Below are 12455 nucleotides of genomic sequence, written 5' to 3'. Positions count from 1 at the left end.
TCTAAAGAAGTAGATTCTGGGCACTGAGCCTGGCTAGCCCAGGCTGGGTGGCACACCTGGACCTGGTCACAAGGCTTCTTTCACTGGTCAGGCGGGAGTCCTGAGTTTGCCCCTCTGCTCTGTGCTCTTCTTCAGTGGCAGGCATCTAGCCCTAAAGATGTCCTTTTCAATGTAAACAAAGCCAGAAAATGCTCAGCTTGTGGTTAATAAAACAACAAACAAACAAAAATAACCAACCAACCTGAAACAATAATTTTAGGTCAAAGACTTTTTCATCAAGACTCTTTTTTCCCTGAGCTGGAGGCATCTATTTCGAGCAGCTCCCAGCCTCAGGCAGCAGCACTCCCTGCTGCTGCTCCTCACCTTTTCTGCTTTCCCAACCTTCAGGACACACTGAGAAACCTGTAGGCCTACACTAGCCTCTACCCCTGCCCTCCTGGCTGCTGGGTCTGTAAGGGTGAAGCTGACAGCAGGTACATCTGCCCTGTGCAGCTTTCTGAAGGAGGGCCAGGCTCGATTCACAGCTGCACCACCACATAGCTCCAGCAGGTGGCACTGGCTTACTTTCCTCCAGGCCTGTCCATTTACTGCCAGGGACCCTGTCGGACTAATGGATAGTCTAGCTCTCGGCATTTTCTCACACCACGTTGTCTTTATTAACTCATTCCTCAGATGATGTTTATTAATCTACTTCTGGAGAAATATTCATTTTCTCCACTGCATAGCCATCTGTGTGATGATGGGAAAAGGAGAGGGAGCAAGCACATGTCCAGGCTGGCAGGCAAGGGGGAAGGGGCCTGGTCCCTGCACGTACAAAATGCAAAGCTCAGAGATGATATGTGAAGCGCTACCGAGGAGGGCAGAGCATCAGGGTGTAGTTGATGTCTCTGGAATGATGACAAACACCAGGCGGCCTGGCAGCACTCACTGCTCATGAATCTCCTTTCAGGGATGAAGAGATCTATTTCCCAGGCAGGAAGATTTATAACTGGGCTGGGCCCACAGAAGACCCTGTGTGCTGGCCTCACACTCACACTCACACACACTGATGCAGCCCCGCATGCGGCAATGATGGGGAATGGTGTTCCTGCCAGGTGTGAACAAGCCCCATGAGGGGATGCTGTGGGTCACCTGCGGAACGCGTGCTGGAAGTCTCAGTCAGACTGCAGTGCTCCGGGCACATGTTAGCTGCTCTGGCTTCCAGGCAGGGCTCTGTTAGGAGGGGAGACAGGCCACTGCAGACAGCAAAGCATGGTGAGCCTCCACCACAACACTGGTTTCTGGGTGTTCACATCCAAAGACGGAGGCCTCAATGAGCAGGCGGAAATGAGCAGGGGCTTGACACCCCCTTCGGTGAGACTAATGGAGGGGTCCCCCAACCCTGAGGACTCCAGGGATTATCAGAGTGACCTGGCCCTGAGAGTCTGCCCCACCTGTCTCTGAGACCTGGAGAGAGCAACCAGCAACCTAGAGCTTGGCGCAACCAGAAAGAATCGCGAGGCAGCAGAGCTCATGGACAGGCTGGCTGCGCGTTCCCCTACATATGCCTGAACCTGGAAGCAGGCAGGGGCAAACTGCGAGCGGCAAACTCTGGTAGACTATGAACGAACATGACTACCTGGTCTGGGGAGGGGCAGGAGACCCCGGCAGAGTGCAGGGAGCAGCTAGGAAAGGTGCCACTTCATGAAAACGCAAAGGGGCAACCTGACACAGGGACTAGCTTTGCCAGGGCTCTGCTCCTTGTGGCACCACAGAGAAGTGATGGCATTCACGCCCTCAGCTATGTATGCTTTCAGAGGCTGGCCCAGGATGACTGCAGAGAGACATAGTCAAAAGGGAGATTGGGTCCCTGTCCTCCTGGAGCTTATGATCTCATGAGGACGCAGCAAGGCCTGAGAGCTGCTATGAGTGTGCATGTACATGGTCTTCAAGCTTGAATGTGGGCAAGAGAGCCGAGGCACACCAAGTGTCTTCTCCTTTCCCATGTCCTATCCTCCTGATCTCAACTTCTACCAGGCACGAGAGTCCTGTCAGGATATAGGGCAATGGAATAAGTTGAGCCAGGAACACTAACCTCAGGGCACATCTGACCATAACATCTTTCACACTACCATAAGGGAGGGGACAAAGGGAACTAATCAATATGGGGCATCTTCTGATGTGGGCCAGATCTAGGCTGTGACAAGTGTACATCAGTGGCATCCTCACCACAAGGTACCCCAGCTCCCTTCACTGTTACAGATGAGTAGACAGGACTCGAGGTTAAGCATCTCACCTAAGGCCCAATGTCAGGAGCAAGGCCCTACTCCTCAAAGTGGTTAGGTAGCCAGGAAGCCTACAGCCTCTGTTCTCTGGGGAGCCTGAAGCCTAGAGTTGCTGTGACCTCTGGCCCTGAGCACTCATATGGAGTGCTCCCTTTCCCCCAGGATGACAAGCACTGCACAGAGCACCTGTTCCCAGGGTTGTGCAGGGAGCAGGGAGGAGGAAGGAGGCTGCTTTCAGTGGTGGTGAGCTCATTCGAGGTGTAGCTGCCTTTACTTAGACCCACATTTCCTCCTCTGCTCAGGCGCATGGCTCCTCACCTTCTCAGGGTGTCTTTATCACATTTTCACTTTCCAATGGCCAGTTTGGGTGGCTTCCTATCTGCGCTCACAGCCACAGGGTAAGCCAGGCTTCCTGTCCTGTGCCTGGTGGGGTCCTGCCTCTACTGCTCATGAGCCTCAAGAGCCTCAGACACCCTCCAATGGGGACTTCCTGCCTCACAGGAGGATTGCTCTTGGGAGCGCACCTGACAGTGAGCAGAGCTCCTGTTCTATTGGGATCTGCTGCCTGTAAATGGTTGGTTCCTCAGCCCAAGATGCTCCAAAATCCCCTCCAGGGCTCTGAACGCTGATCTGTGTCTTTTGAGGATAATGGCTGGCCTCAGATTTGAACAAGTATCTGGGTTTTAAGGCTCCAATGGAAAAATTAATTGGCAAATCCATTATATATTCAAGCCAGAGCTGCCTCAATTCAATTTAAGAAAAGGACTCTGATGCCAGTGACTTTCCCCTATGAACATCCTCATGCGAAGGGTTGTCCCCTCTGGGAGATAAAGGCTGTCAAAAGCTGCATCTTAAGCCTTTATTCAATAAGCTGTTGGCACTTCTGCCTGCTCACCTCCTTAATTACCAAGTGCCTGCTCACTAGGTCTGCTCCCTCCTTGGGAGAAGAGCCTGCGGCTGGGAGGGCTTAGCAGAGCTCCTCTCCAGACCAGGAATGAATCTGGGCTGCATGTGGCTTCTCTCCCCTGGTTTTCAGGCTCTCCCAGGCATGTTGTGTTTGTGGGTAGGTTCATGGCCTAGGTCAAGGGCTGTGGCACACAAGGAGGCCTGGGCCCACCCTCCCACGGGAGCCACATCCTCTGCCCACTCAGTGCACTTTGCTGTGGCCAGCCTCATGTGTATGAGGCTCCACGGGCAAGCCTGGAGATGGTCACCTTGGGAAAACCTGATGCCCAGGCCAGTCTTGCACAGAATTTACTTGCTGACCCCATTCAGACATCAGGACAAATGATCAGAGCTGGAAGTCAGTGAGGGAGTGAGGGATGGGCTCATCATGTGCTCAGGGATGGAGAGGAGAAAAGGTGGCCTGCGCAGCTGATTCATGTTCAGCAACACAGCAAAAACCCCTTCAAAAGGGCCCTGCAGCCATAGGCAGTTTGTGGGTCCAAGCATGCCCCCCCCCCCCCCCCGAGCAAACGCCAAGCTAGTTTCATTTACTGGCTCATAAAAAACCTCCAGAGCTATGTTAGTCAGTGTTGTCCAAAGACAGAATGCACCACCTCAGGAGGCAGTATGCTCCCTGTCCCTGCGGAGTTCAAGCAAAGGCCAAGTGATTGTTTGGCAGGAGTGTTAGATGGGTGTCTGGGGGGCTGGAGCCCTATCTTTGGAGACTGATAGCTCTAGATCCAAATGCTAGCTCTGTCACTTCTTAGCTGTGTGACCCTAGGCAACTAATTTAACCTCTCTGAGCCTCAAGTTCCATATTTCAAAAGTGTTGCAGTAGTACCCTTCATAGCTATTGGAGGGCTTGACTAAGATCATGCACATAAAGTTCTGGGTTCTTGGTAAGTGATCATCAGATGGTCCCCACTAAGACCTTCATCATCATCTTTGTCATCAACATCACCATTGTTGCTGTTTTTAATGTCTGTCTCAATCCTGGCCAACCTTCCTTCCTTCTTTCCTTCCCCCCTCCCTCCTTCCATAAATGAGCAAGTATCTACACCTACCTAACACAAGGTACAGTGAGAGGCACCTTGGGGGTTGAGAGAAATCAGACATGATCGGGCCTTGAGCAAAGGTGCAACCTAGGAGATAAAGAGGACATGGATACATATAACTAAAACTTGAGACAAAAGGTGGTGGCTCCTTATCCAACAGATAAAGTGCCAGGGAATTTCAGAGAAGTAGAAAACTACTCCCAGTCAGGATGATCCAAGATGGAGTCGTGAAAGAGGCTGTCTCAGAGGGCACCTCAGGGGAAAGCCCTCTTTGGCCATGTCCCTATGCCCAAGTGGAGGCCCTGAGGTAGAAAACGGCAGGTCCAGGGTCCTCAAAGATTAGGACAGAGGGTAAGGGAAGAATGTAACAGGAGGTGGGAAGGATGGCAGGGCCAGACTGTAAGGACTCAAATGCCAAGCTCTGCCACTTCAACTCCACTCCACTGGCAGCCTCGGGGACCATGGGTAAGAGAGGGAGTGATGAGAACTGCACTCCATCCAGAGGGAGGTGGTGAGGTGAGTGGTAAGAAGAGCAGTGCGGGTAATGGAGTTTCAGCCAGGGGATTAGGGAGATGGGGGGAGCCCAGCTCCGCACCCAGGGCTGTGATCTCGCTGAGCATCTGCAACTTGTGAGCATGCTCCTAGGGTCACGTTAAATGGTGATTTCTGGAGAAGAGTGAGTCTCAAGGATAAATGTAGCAATGGTAATAAACAGAGGGGTGGACTCCAGAAACGTTACAGGGTTGACGTGGCAGGGCTTCACGATAAACTGCACTTGGGGCGTGAGATCACTGGGGGTAGAACAGCTGTGGGGAGTGCAGGAGGAGAAGCACTTCTTCAACTCCAGCTGTACTTTCCAAGTGAAGCACCTGGGGACTTTGTTAGAATGCAGACTGAGTAGAAGGTCCAGTCCTCGGCCAGGACCAGGGCAGACAGTGGCTGGGCTGCCTTCTCCACTTTGGCTGCTGGGAAATCTCAGGGTCCAATCTGTATCCGTCTCCAGTGTCCAACACATGTATATAAACTTCATTCCCTCTCTTTTACCTTTATTTTCCTTCTAGCTTGGTTTTCTCATCCATTGATTTTTTTTTAATATATATCTGGTGGCATTTGTATGTTTTGGTAAACTGTCTTCAGTTGTGGAACAAGAAAGTGAACAAATATACAAGCATTAAAAAAAAATTATTTATAAATTAAATTTGCCTTAAGTCATACTGGCAAGCTTGATACTTAGACGCAACCTGTGGGAATCCAACTGCATTCTGAACAAACCTGTCACTACCTGCTGGGTCTGATTTTAGAGTGACTTCTGATACAGTTCTTAGTTTCACACCTCACCTCATCTGGACAGAAGCACAGATGGAGAAACCACACATGAGGGCTCTGTTAACCTGGTGGGAGCCTTGAGGCAGCGCATGGGGACAGGCAGGGGTCCCTGAGAAGAACAGTGACTGGGCCCACCTGTGTAGCCACTGTTGGCAGGGAAGGCCCCTGCCCAGAACCACCACCATGAGAGCTGGCCCAGGTCAGGATTGGAAAGAACATTCCGCCCTCTTGTCGGGGCTATCAGGAGGGCAGACAGAACTTTGGCCCGGAGCCTTGGGGCCACCAACAGAGCGCAAAGGACAGGACTGGTGGGACACCAGCCAGAATTGAATATGGAACCTCAAGACACAAGGCCAGAGCTGTGGCTGTAACTGATATCCAATCAGATCATCAGTCTGCATTTAGTCAAAGGCTTTCTGGTATCTGGGGGCCAGAGAGAGGTTGTGAGGGGAGGAAGCATCAAGCTATTCAATCAGGTTTTGGGGTAAAGATTTGATTCAAAAAGTGGTTGATTCATCCACTTTGGTGCCATAGAAACCTCAGACCCAAGCACGGAGAGAAAGAAACTACTTACTACATAGCAGGGACTGCCTATTCATCATCACAGTTACTGCACCCTCGTAATAACTCTACCCACAGGCATCTTTACCCCCATTTTCCAGATGAAAAAATTAAAGGCTCAAGGTTACCCACTAACTAATAAAAGGTAGAGCCAGGTTTCAAATCCAGGTCTGTCTGGCCCCAGAGACCAAGGTTTCTCCCCTCCACTCTGTGCCTCACCACAGAAAAATGCTCAGACCTAGGAACACAGGATACACAGAACACCATCTGTATAAGCCTCCCGACCTACAATGGACTTTGATGGCATTGCACAGCTGCTCCAAGGTGGCACTGGAGGCAGGTATGATGCTGATGCATCCACGTAGACTCTGACACAAACACACACACACACACAAATGAAAGATGGACACAGGCTTGCACGGGCTCCAGTTTACTGACTAGGTTGGCCCTGCGGGAACAGTTTTATTTCTCTCTAGTCAGTGCTCTTCCGCAGGCCTTTAGGAATCCTGGGCAGAAGTGGTCGCCAGCCTCCTATGCAGTGCACACCACATCCCCTCCCACCCCTACTGCAGGCCAGCCTTTTGCTCATGGATTTTGGAGGGCAGGGTAGGCTCTGGAAGCACTCCTCTTTCCCCATTGTCAAGGCCTGGCTCTGGAGTTGAGGGTAGATGTGGTGAGGAAATAGGAAGGCAAGCACTGCTATCATACCTTCATGTGTCCCCCTGGCTTCTGAGGCCCAGGGGCTTCCCCATGCATACCACACCCCCAAAAAGGCAGCCTGCTCTGGCTCCCCTGTCCCCCTAGTCCTACCACTGGCTATACACCCCATAATTCTTACTGTCGAGGTCCTCTTCGCAACAGGCAGCCTCCTGGGTGGGGAAGCAGTGCTGGCTGAGCCTGGGTGACCTACCCACTGGAAAAGGCACACATCTGTACCACATCAGAGATGGGCATGCAGACCATGCCATGGCAGGCCCACTCTTGCCTGGTCTGTCTTTAGTCTCTCCTCTCCCTGCACCAGTCACGAGAGGCTGGTCCCATGGGATGGTGATGTCTCTCTGCTCTTCTTTCAGGGCCCCCAATTTTTGTGACTGATTATCTTAGAAGACCCCTAACCAAGCCAAAGGATCCCAGTTGTCAATTCCTCAGCCCATTTTTCTTTTAGAGGTGGGGGTATGTGGCTGAGGTGCTAGGTGGAAGTCACAGAAACTAGAAGGAAGGCTCTGGCACCTCTCTTTAGAATGGGGAGACTTAACAATTTTTTGTCCTCTGTTTCAGCTCTAGTCACTCATCTCTGGGCATTAGGAAAACCCCTCTCCACATCATATCACACATATAGCCATAACATGGAAAAGTAAAGACCTAGGATGTGTGTTGTACCAGCGGTGGCAACAGAAGTAAGAACATTGCTCTGGGATTCTGGTCCTAATTGATCCTGGATGGGTACACCTTCAGTGTCAAGGTACTGCCCTTAGGACCCAGAATCCAGGTGCAGTTGAAAGCCTGTCCTATTCTTCTTTTCTGCAGCAATTATGATCTGCTAACTGCCCCAGGTTACACACACACACACACACACACACACACACACACACACACACACACACAGGCTTTCCAGCCCTCAGCATTACTTTCAAAGCATTCTGCAGGAACAAGAGGCAGAAGCCTTTCTGAGGGCTGCTCTCTGCCCCCTGGAGGCCCAGCCATGGCCCAGGCTCAGGGTGCTAAGCAGGAGAAGAATCCTCATTCCTCCTCACGAATGGTACCTGCCCTGGGCTCAGCATGCACGTGTGTTTTCTGCCCAAGTGCACAAGCAAGAAGAAAAAGAGTAGTTGCAGAGACTCAAAAGCAAAGGCAGAACAAAGACCAAGTCTATAATGGCAAGACAGAAATCTCTAAAGCCAATGCTCTCTTGACTTGCATCAGCTGCAGCAGCCTTATCACAAAACAGGTCCAGCAAACCACCCGGAACAAAAGGGCCAAGGAACCCATGAGTCACTGAGCTGGAGAGGCCTGCAGAGGGAAGCTGGGGCTGCTCCAGCGTGCACAAGGCCCTATGCACATGGCTGCTTCCACTTCACCTCCATGGGCTCAGAGGATGAGGGCTTTATCAGCCACAGTCAATACCGGGAGTCTGCAGAAAAGCTACTACTTAGCCATCCTGTTTAGTCGCAAAGCAGCACCTCGGAGCAGAGATCCCTGGACATGGAACAGGACAGAAAGGGAGGTCTGGTACCCCAAACAGGGCAGGGAAGCACACATGGCAGGCAGGGAGGCGGCAAACAAAGCAGCTGGGAGCCACAACCTGAAACCCAGCTTTGGGACCCTCCTGGGCAGGTCTCCACCCTCCTTAGCCTGCATGTGCCCCTCAGCTGTGAGATGCAAGGCTGGACTGGAAGTTTGCAAGGACCCACACCATTCTGACTGACAAGGATGATTCTGCCTCTGTGGTTCCCCTAGTAGCTCTGCTCCCCTTGGATGGAGGCCAGAGTACCCCTTCTTCCTGGGATTGTCAGGAAGTGTCAGAAAGCACATGGCGGGGCAACCTGTCCTGGGTCTTACTGCTCGCTATGTTGAAGCTGAATGAATGCAAGCTATTTCCCCTCATTCAAACTGCCTCAGAAGCCTCCAGAAGGTCATGATTGGAAGGGTCTACGGAGACCACTTCCAAATCTTTCTCTTTCCTGAGGGCAGGCCTGAGGTCCTGAGCCGTGTCAGGCTCTGCTGAGGGAGCTGGGTGCAAAGCGGTGGGACAGGGAGGCGTAGGCTCCAGTGCTGTAGCGTGGCTGCTCCCCGCCAAGTCTTCAATCTGGCTGGGGGCATAGCTGACATTGTTTAAATGAACCAGTATATAATCTAGAGTGCTGTGCTCATAGGGCCCACCTTACAGCTGCTCAGAAGGACAAACATTTTCCCAAAAAAAGCAACTACATGATGCAAAGTCCACACCACCTCCCACCCGGTGATGAAAGCTAGGATCCCAGGTGCACTGGTTTGACCCTTCCTTGCCATGGTGCCAAGATGGCCTGCCTTTGGCACTCACTCATGTAAAGGACATGAGGTGGGACAGGAAGAGGAAGGGCAGGTGAGGCCACAAGCCAGGTGGCCAACACCTGCTGCACAAACACATACAAACTTCATCCTTTCCCAAGTTTATCCACCTACATAACCCTAAGAATACAACTTTAGCACTGTCCTTCCCACTATGCAAAACAGCAAAAAGCCACGTGTGTACAGTGCTGTCTATGCATTAGGAAGCTGGTCAGTGTTATTTAGATATTCACTCCTTTAGTTTCCACATTAAAGGAACACTGTAAAGTAGGAAGCTTGTACCCATTTCAGCAATGAGGAAACTGAGGCTGACAGTGGTGAAATTGCCTGCTCAGGGTCCTATAGCTGGTATGTGGCAAGGCCAGAACCTGAGCCCTGAGCGCTCCCCACTCTAGTTTACAACCATGGACCCCATCTCCTGGTATAGTCGAGAATCACCTGCCTCAGAGGCCAAGAAGCTGGCCTAGGAGGACATGAGCCCAGGCCCTCTCCCATGCCTCCTCCCACCTGATCATGTCCCTACATAAAACTGAAAGTCGTGAGGGACCCTGTTAAAGGGGTAGGGAAGGAGGAGGAACTGGGGGTGAACCAGCTTAAAGTTTTGGTCTCCTTTCAATCAAGCTGCCAGTTCCTACATCCCTGGTCCTTGGCTCCAGTCCCATTCAGCACACCCCTGGGAAAGTAAACACACACTTGTCACTCTGACAGCACAATAAAGAGAGGAAACCAAGGCCTGGAGCAGGAACAGACAGGGCACACAATGCCCTGCATGGCAGGGCCGCCAGGCAGAGGCTGCCTCCACCCAGAGCACCATCAATGTGTTCTAGGTCTTACCTGCTGTCCTTTAAAGTCGGGATGTGGCAGAGGCCTGAGAGAGTCCCAGGTGTCTTTCTGGAAAGGTCTACCCCAATGTGACTCCCAGGTTGTTGCCAGGTAACCAAATCCAATGGAACAGGTGCCCCTCAATCCCAACTGCCTGCCTGTTTTTCTGGATGCAGCCCAGCTATCACCCCTGATGAAAAGAGGGAGGGGTGTGCTGGTGGCAATTTCAACATCAACTCATCTCGAAACTACTAAGACCTATTTTATCAAGTAATAGGGAGAAGGGGCCTCAGGCAGACATGTGGGCCTGGGTCTGGACAAGTGCTTCCTCCAGCAATGCTAGCATCCCCACTCTCCCTCAACCTCACGCCAGGGGAGTCAACACAGGTGCCAGCCTATGCGTTACAAGCATAAGCTGGCAAAGAAGTATGTGATGCTTCTGTTTGGCTTTGCCTACTATTTAAGGAGTCAGCTCCAAGGCTCTGTGAAGAAGCAGCCAACCACCTCCCATCACAGCCAAATGCAGATTGTCACACCAAGTCTGCACTATATTCTTATTTGACCCAGAGGTGATGCTGTGACACTGAGGCCCTTAGGAGCATGGACCCATAGTAGTGTCATGCTCACTTCTGCAAATGCATGATATGGACCAGAAGCCCACCAGCTGAAAGAAGCATCGGTCAAAAGCATGTTATTGCGTCCAGGGCAGCTTGCCCTGCACTGGCCTGGAAGACAGAGCCTACACTCACCTGTTAAAGAGGTTATTGCGGCGAACCATCCGAAGGAAGCCAGTGGGGTCAGTCACCGAGTTGAGCTTGTTGTTCATCTCTTCAAACTGCTGGTCCATGATGTCTCCGGCTTCACTCTCTGTCTCGCTGCTGGCACAGGCCCTGTGGGAAAAGTGCAGAGAAAGCCAATCAGAGAGAGGGAGCACTGAGCATGGAAGTCTACCTCGAGGCCCTGTGCCATTCCCCTGCCCAACAAATCCTGGTACTGAGTGCCTCCCTGAGGCCAGGTCACCCGCGTCCTCTGGTGTCCCCACGGCCTTCCCTCTTTTGTCCAGAGCTTCTCCAGATGTACTCTGGTTGGTTGTTTCTTCTAGCTGTTGCCCCCACTGGGCTTGGAACTACCCACAAGAAGTTGCTGTGCAGGAGCCAGCACTGCACTCCCTACATCCAGCATGTCCGGACATATACTAGGTGCTCGACAACTGTTTGTGAAGAAACAGCACCATTTGCTGCGCCTGTGGTGGGCTGGCAGGGGTACTCCTCCCAGACTTCTGCTCAGGTGAGTGTGGCTGTGTGGGAATCCTCCTAGCAGGAGTTCTAGTCCATTCCATTCAGGAAATAGTAGCTAAGCACCTACCATGTGCTGGGCACCATTCTAAGCCTGGGGGATACACAGCCCCAAAAGGCATTTTCCAGACAAGGAGACAGACATGCACACCAGTGGCTGCAATGTCAGGCAGAGCAGCACTGTGTGAAATGCAGGCTTGAGAGACACTGCTGATTGGAGCTCAGTTTCCAAGCTCAGCATGGGGATGCTACAGTATTTGAATTAACAAATTCATATTTCCCCTATGACAGAATGTAATAGAACATCTCACAATGGGTTTTAAATAAACAGAAATACCCAGGAGTGCCCTGATTCATCAGTATTATTAAACTGACAAAAGACTTATTAAACGTAAAAGCTGTGCACTGTGGCCCTATGAGACCATGACAGATACCACAGGAGCACATTTGTCCGAGGGAGCGCTGCCACCTGCGGTCTTCACCGTATATCCCAACCTATGGGGTAGTCAGCAAAGACAGATCTCTGTGCCGAGCCCCCACCTTCCTTCAGCATGATGATGGCATTGAATCTGCAGATAACACTCAGCCAACATGATGACTGTTTTAAGTTTTCTGCTGTCTAAGGACCAGTGTGGAAGGGTGGAGAGCACCAGGGAACTGGAGGCAAAGACAGACTCAAAAATATGCAGCCTCTCACATGCTGGAGAAGTGGGATCTGGAAAGGAACGGACTTCCTGTTGCCCAGAGGGAAGAGGTTCTTGCATCAAGATTTAGGTTTAAGGTGAACATGACCTACTTCAAACAGCCAGGCTGGTGAGTCTGTGACATCAGGATTATATGACAGAGAACGGTCATTATGGAGTCAAATGAGACACAGCATGTGAAGCTGCCTAGTAAGCCTGAATTTTCTCTATGAACATCAACCCTGGTGTGATGGTACATTTTTTTTTGTCAACTTGACTGGACCCAGGGTGTCCAGGCATTTGGTCAAACATATTCTGGGTGTGTCTGTAAGGCTGTTTCTGGATGAGATTAACCTTTGAATCAGCAGACAGAGGAAATCAAACTGCCCTCCCCAATGTGGGTGGGCCTCATCCAATCCATTGAGGGCCTGAACAGAACAAAAGGCAGAGTAGGAG

The 12455-nt window shown here is 51.5% G+C and overlaps 1 protein-coding gene across 6 annotated transcripts in view; it reads right to left on the bottom strand.

Moving 5' to 3' along the window:
* The window catches only part of TTC28 (tetratricopeptide repeat domain 28), a 463353-nt gene that overhangs the window by 36012 nt on the left and 414886 nt on the right, over nt 1-12455 (bottom strand). For all 6 annotated transcript variants that reach the window (XM_087828508.1, XM_087828509.1, XM_016198630.2 and 3 more), the window contains one exon: nt 10771-10911. In XM_087828508.1, the coding sequence (XP_087684634.1) occupies nt 10771-10911 (141 nt within the window). The remainder of the gene's footprint in view (nt 1-10770; nt 10912-12455) is intronic.

The sequence above is a fragment of the Miniopterus natalensis genome, chromosome 20 (assembly GCF_054644295.1).
Source record: "Miniopterus natalensis isolate mMinNat1 chromosome 20, mMinNat1.hap1, whole genome shotgun sequence".
Classification (NCBI taxonomy): domain Eukaryota; kingdom Metazoa; phylum Chordata; class Mammalia; order Chiroptera; family Miniopteridae; genus Miniopterus; species Miniopterus natalensis.
This window is presented reverse-complemented; position numbering and strand designations above follow the sequence as displayed.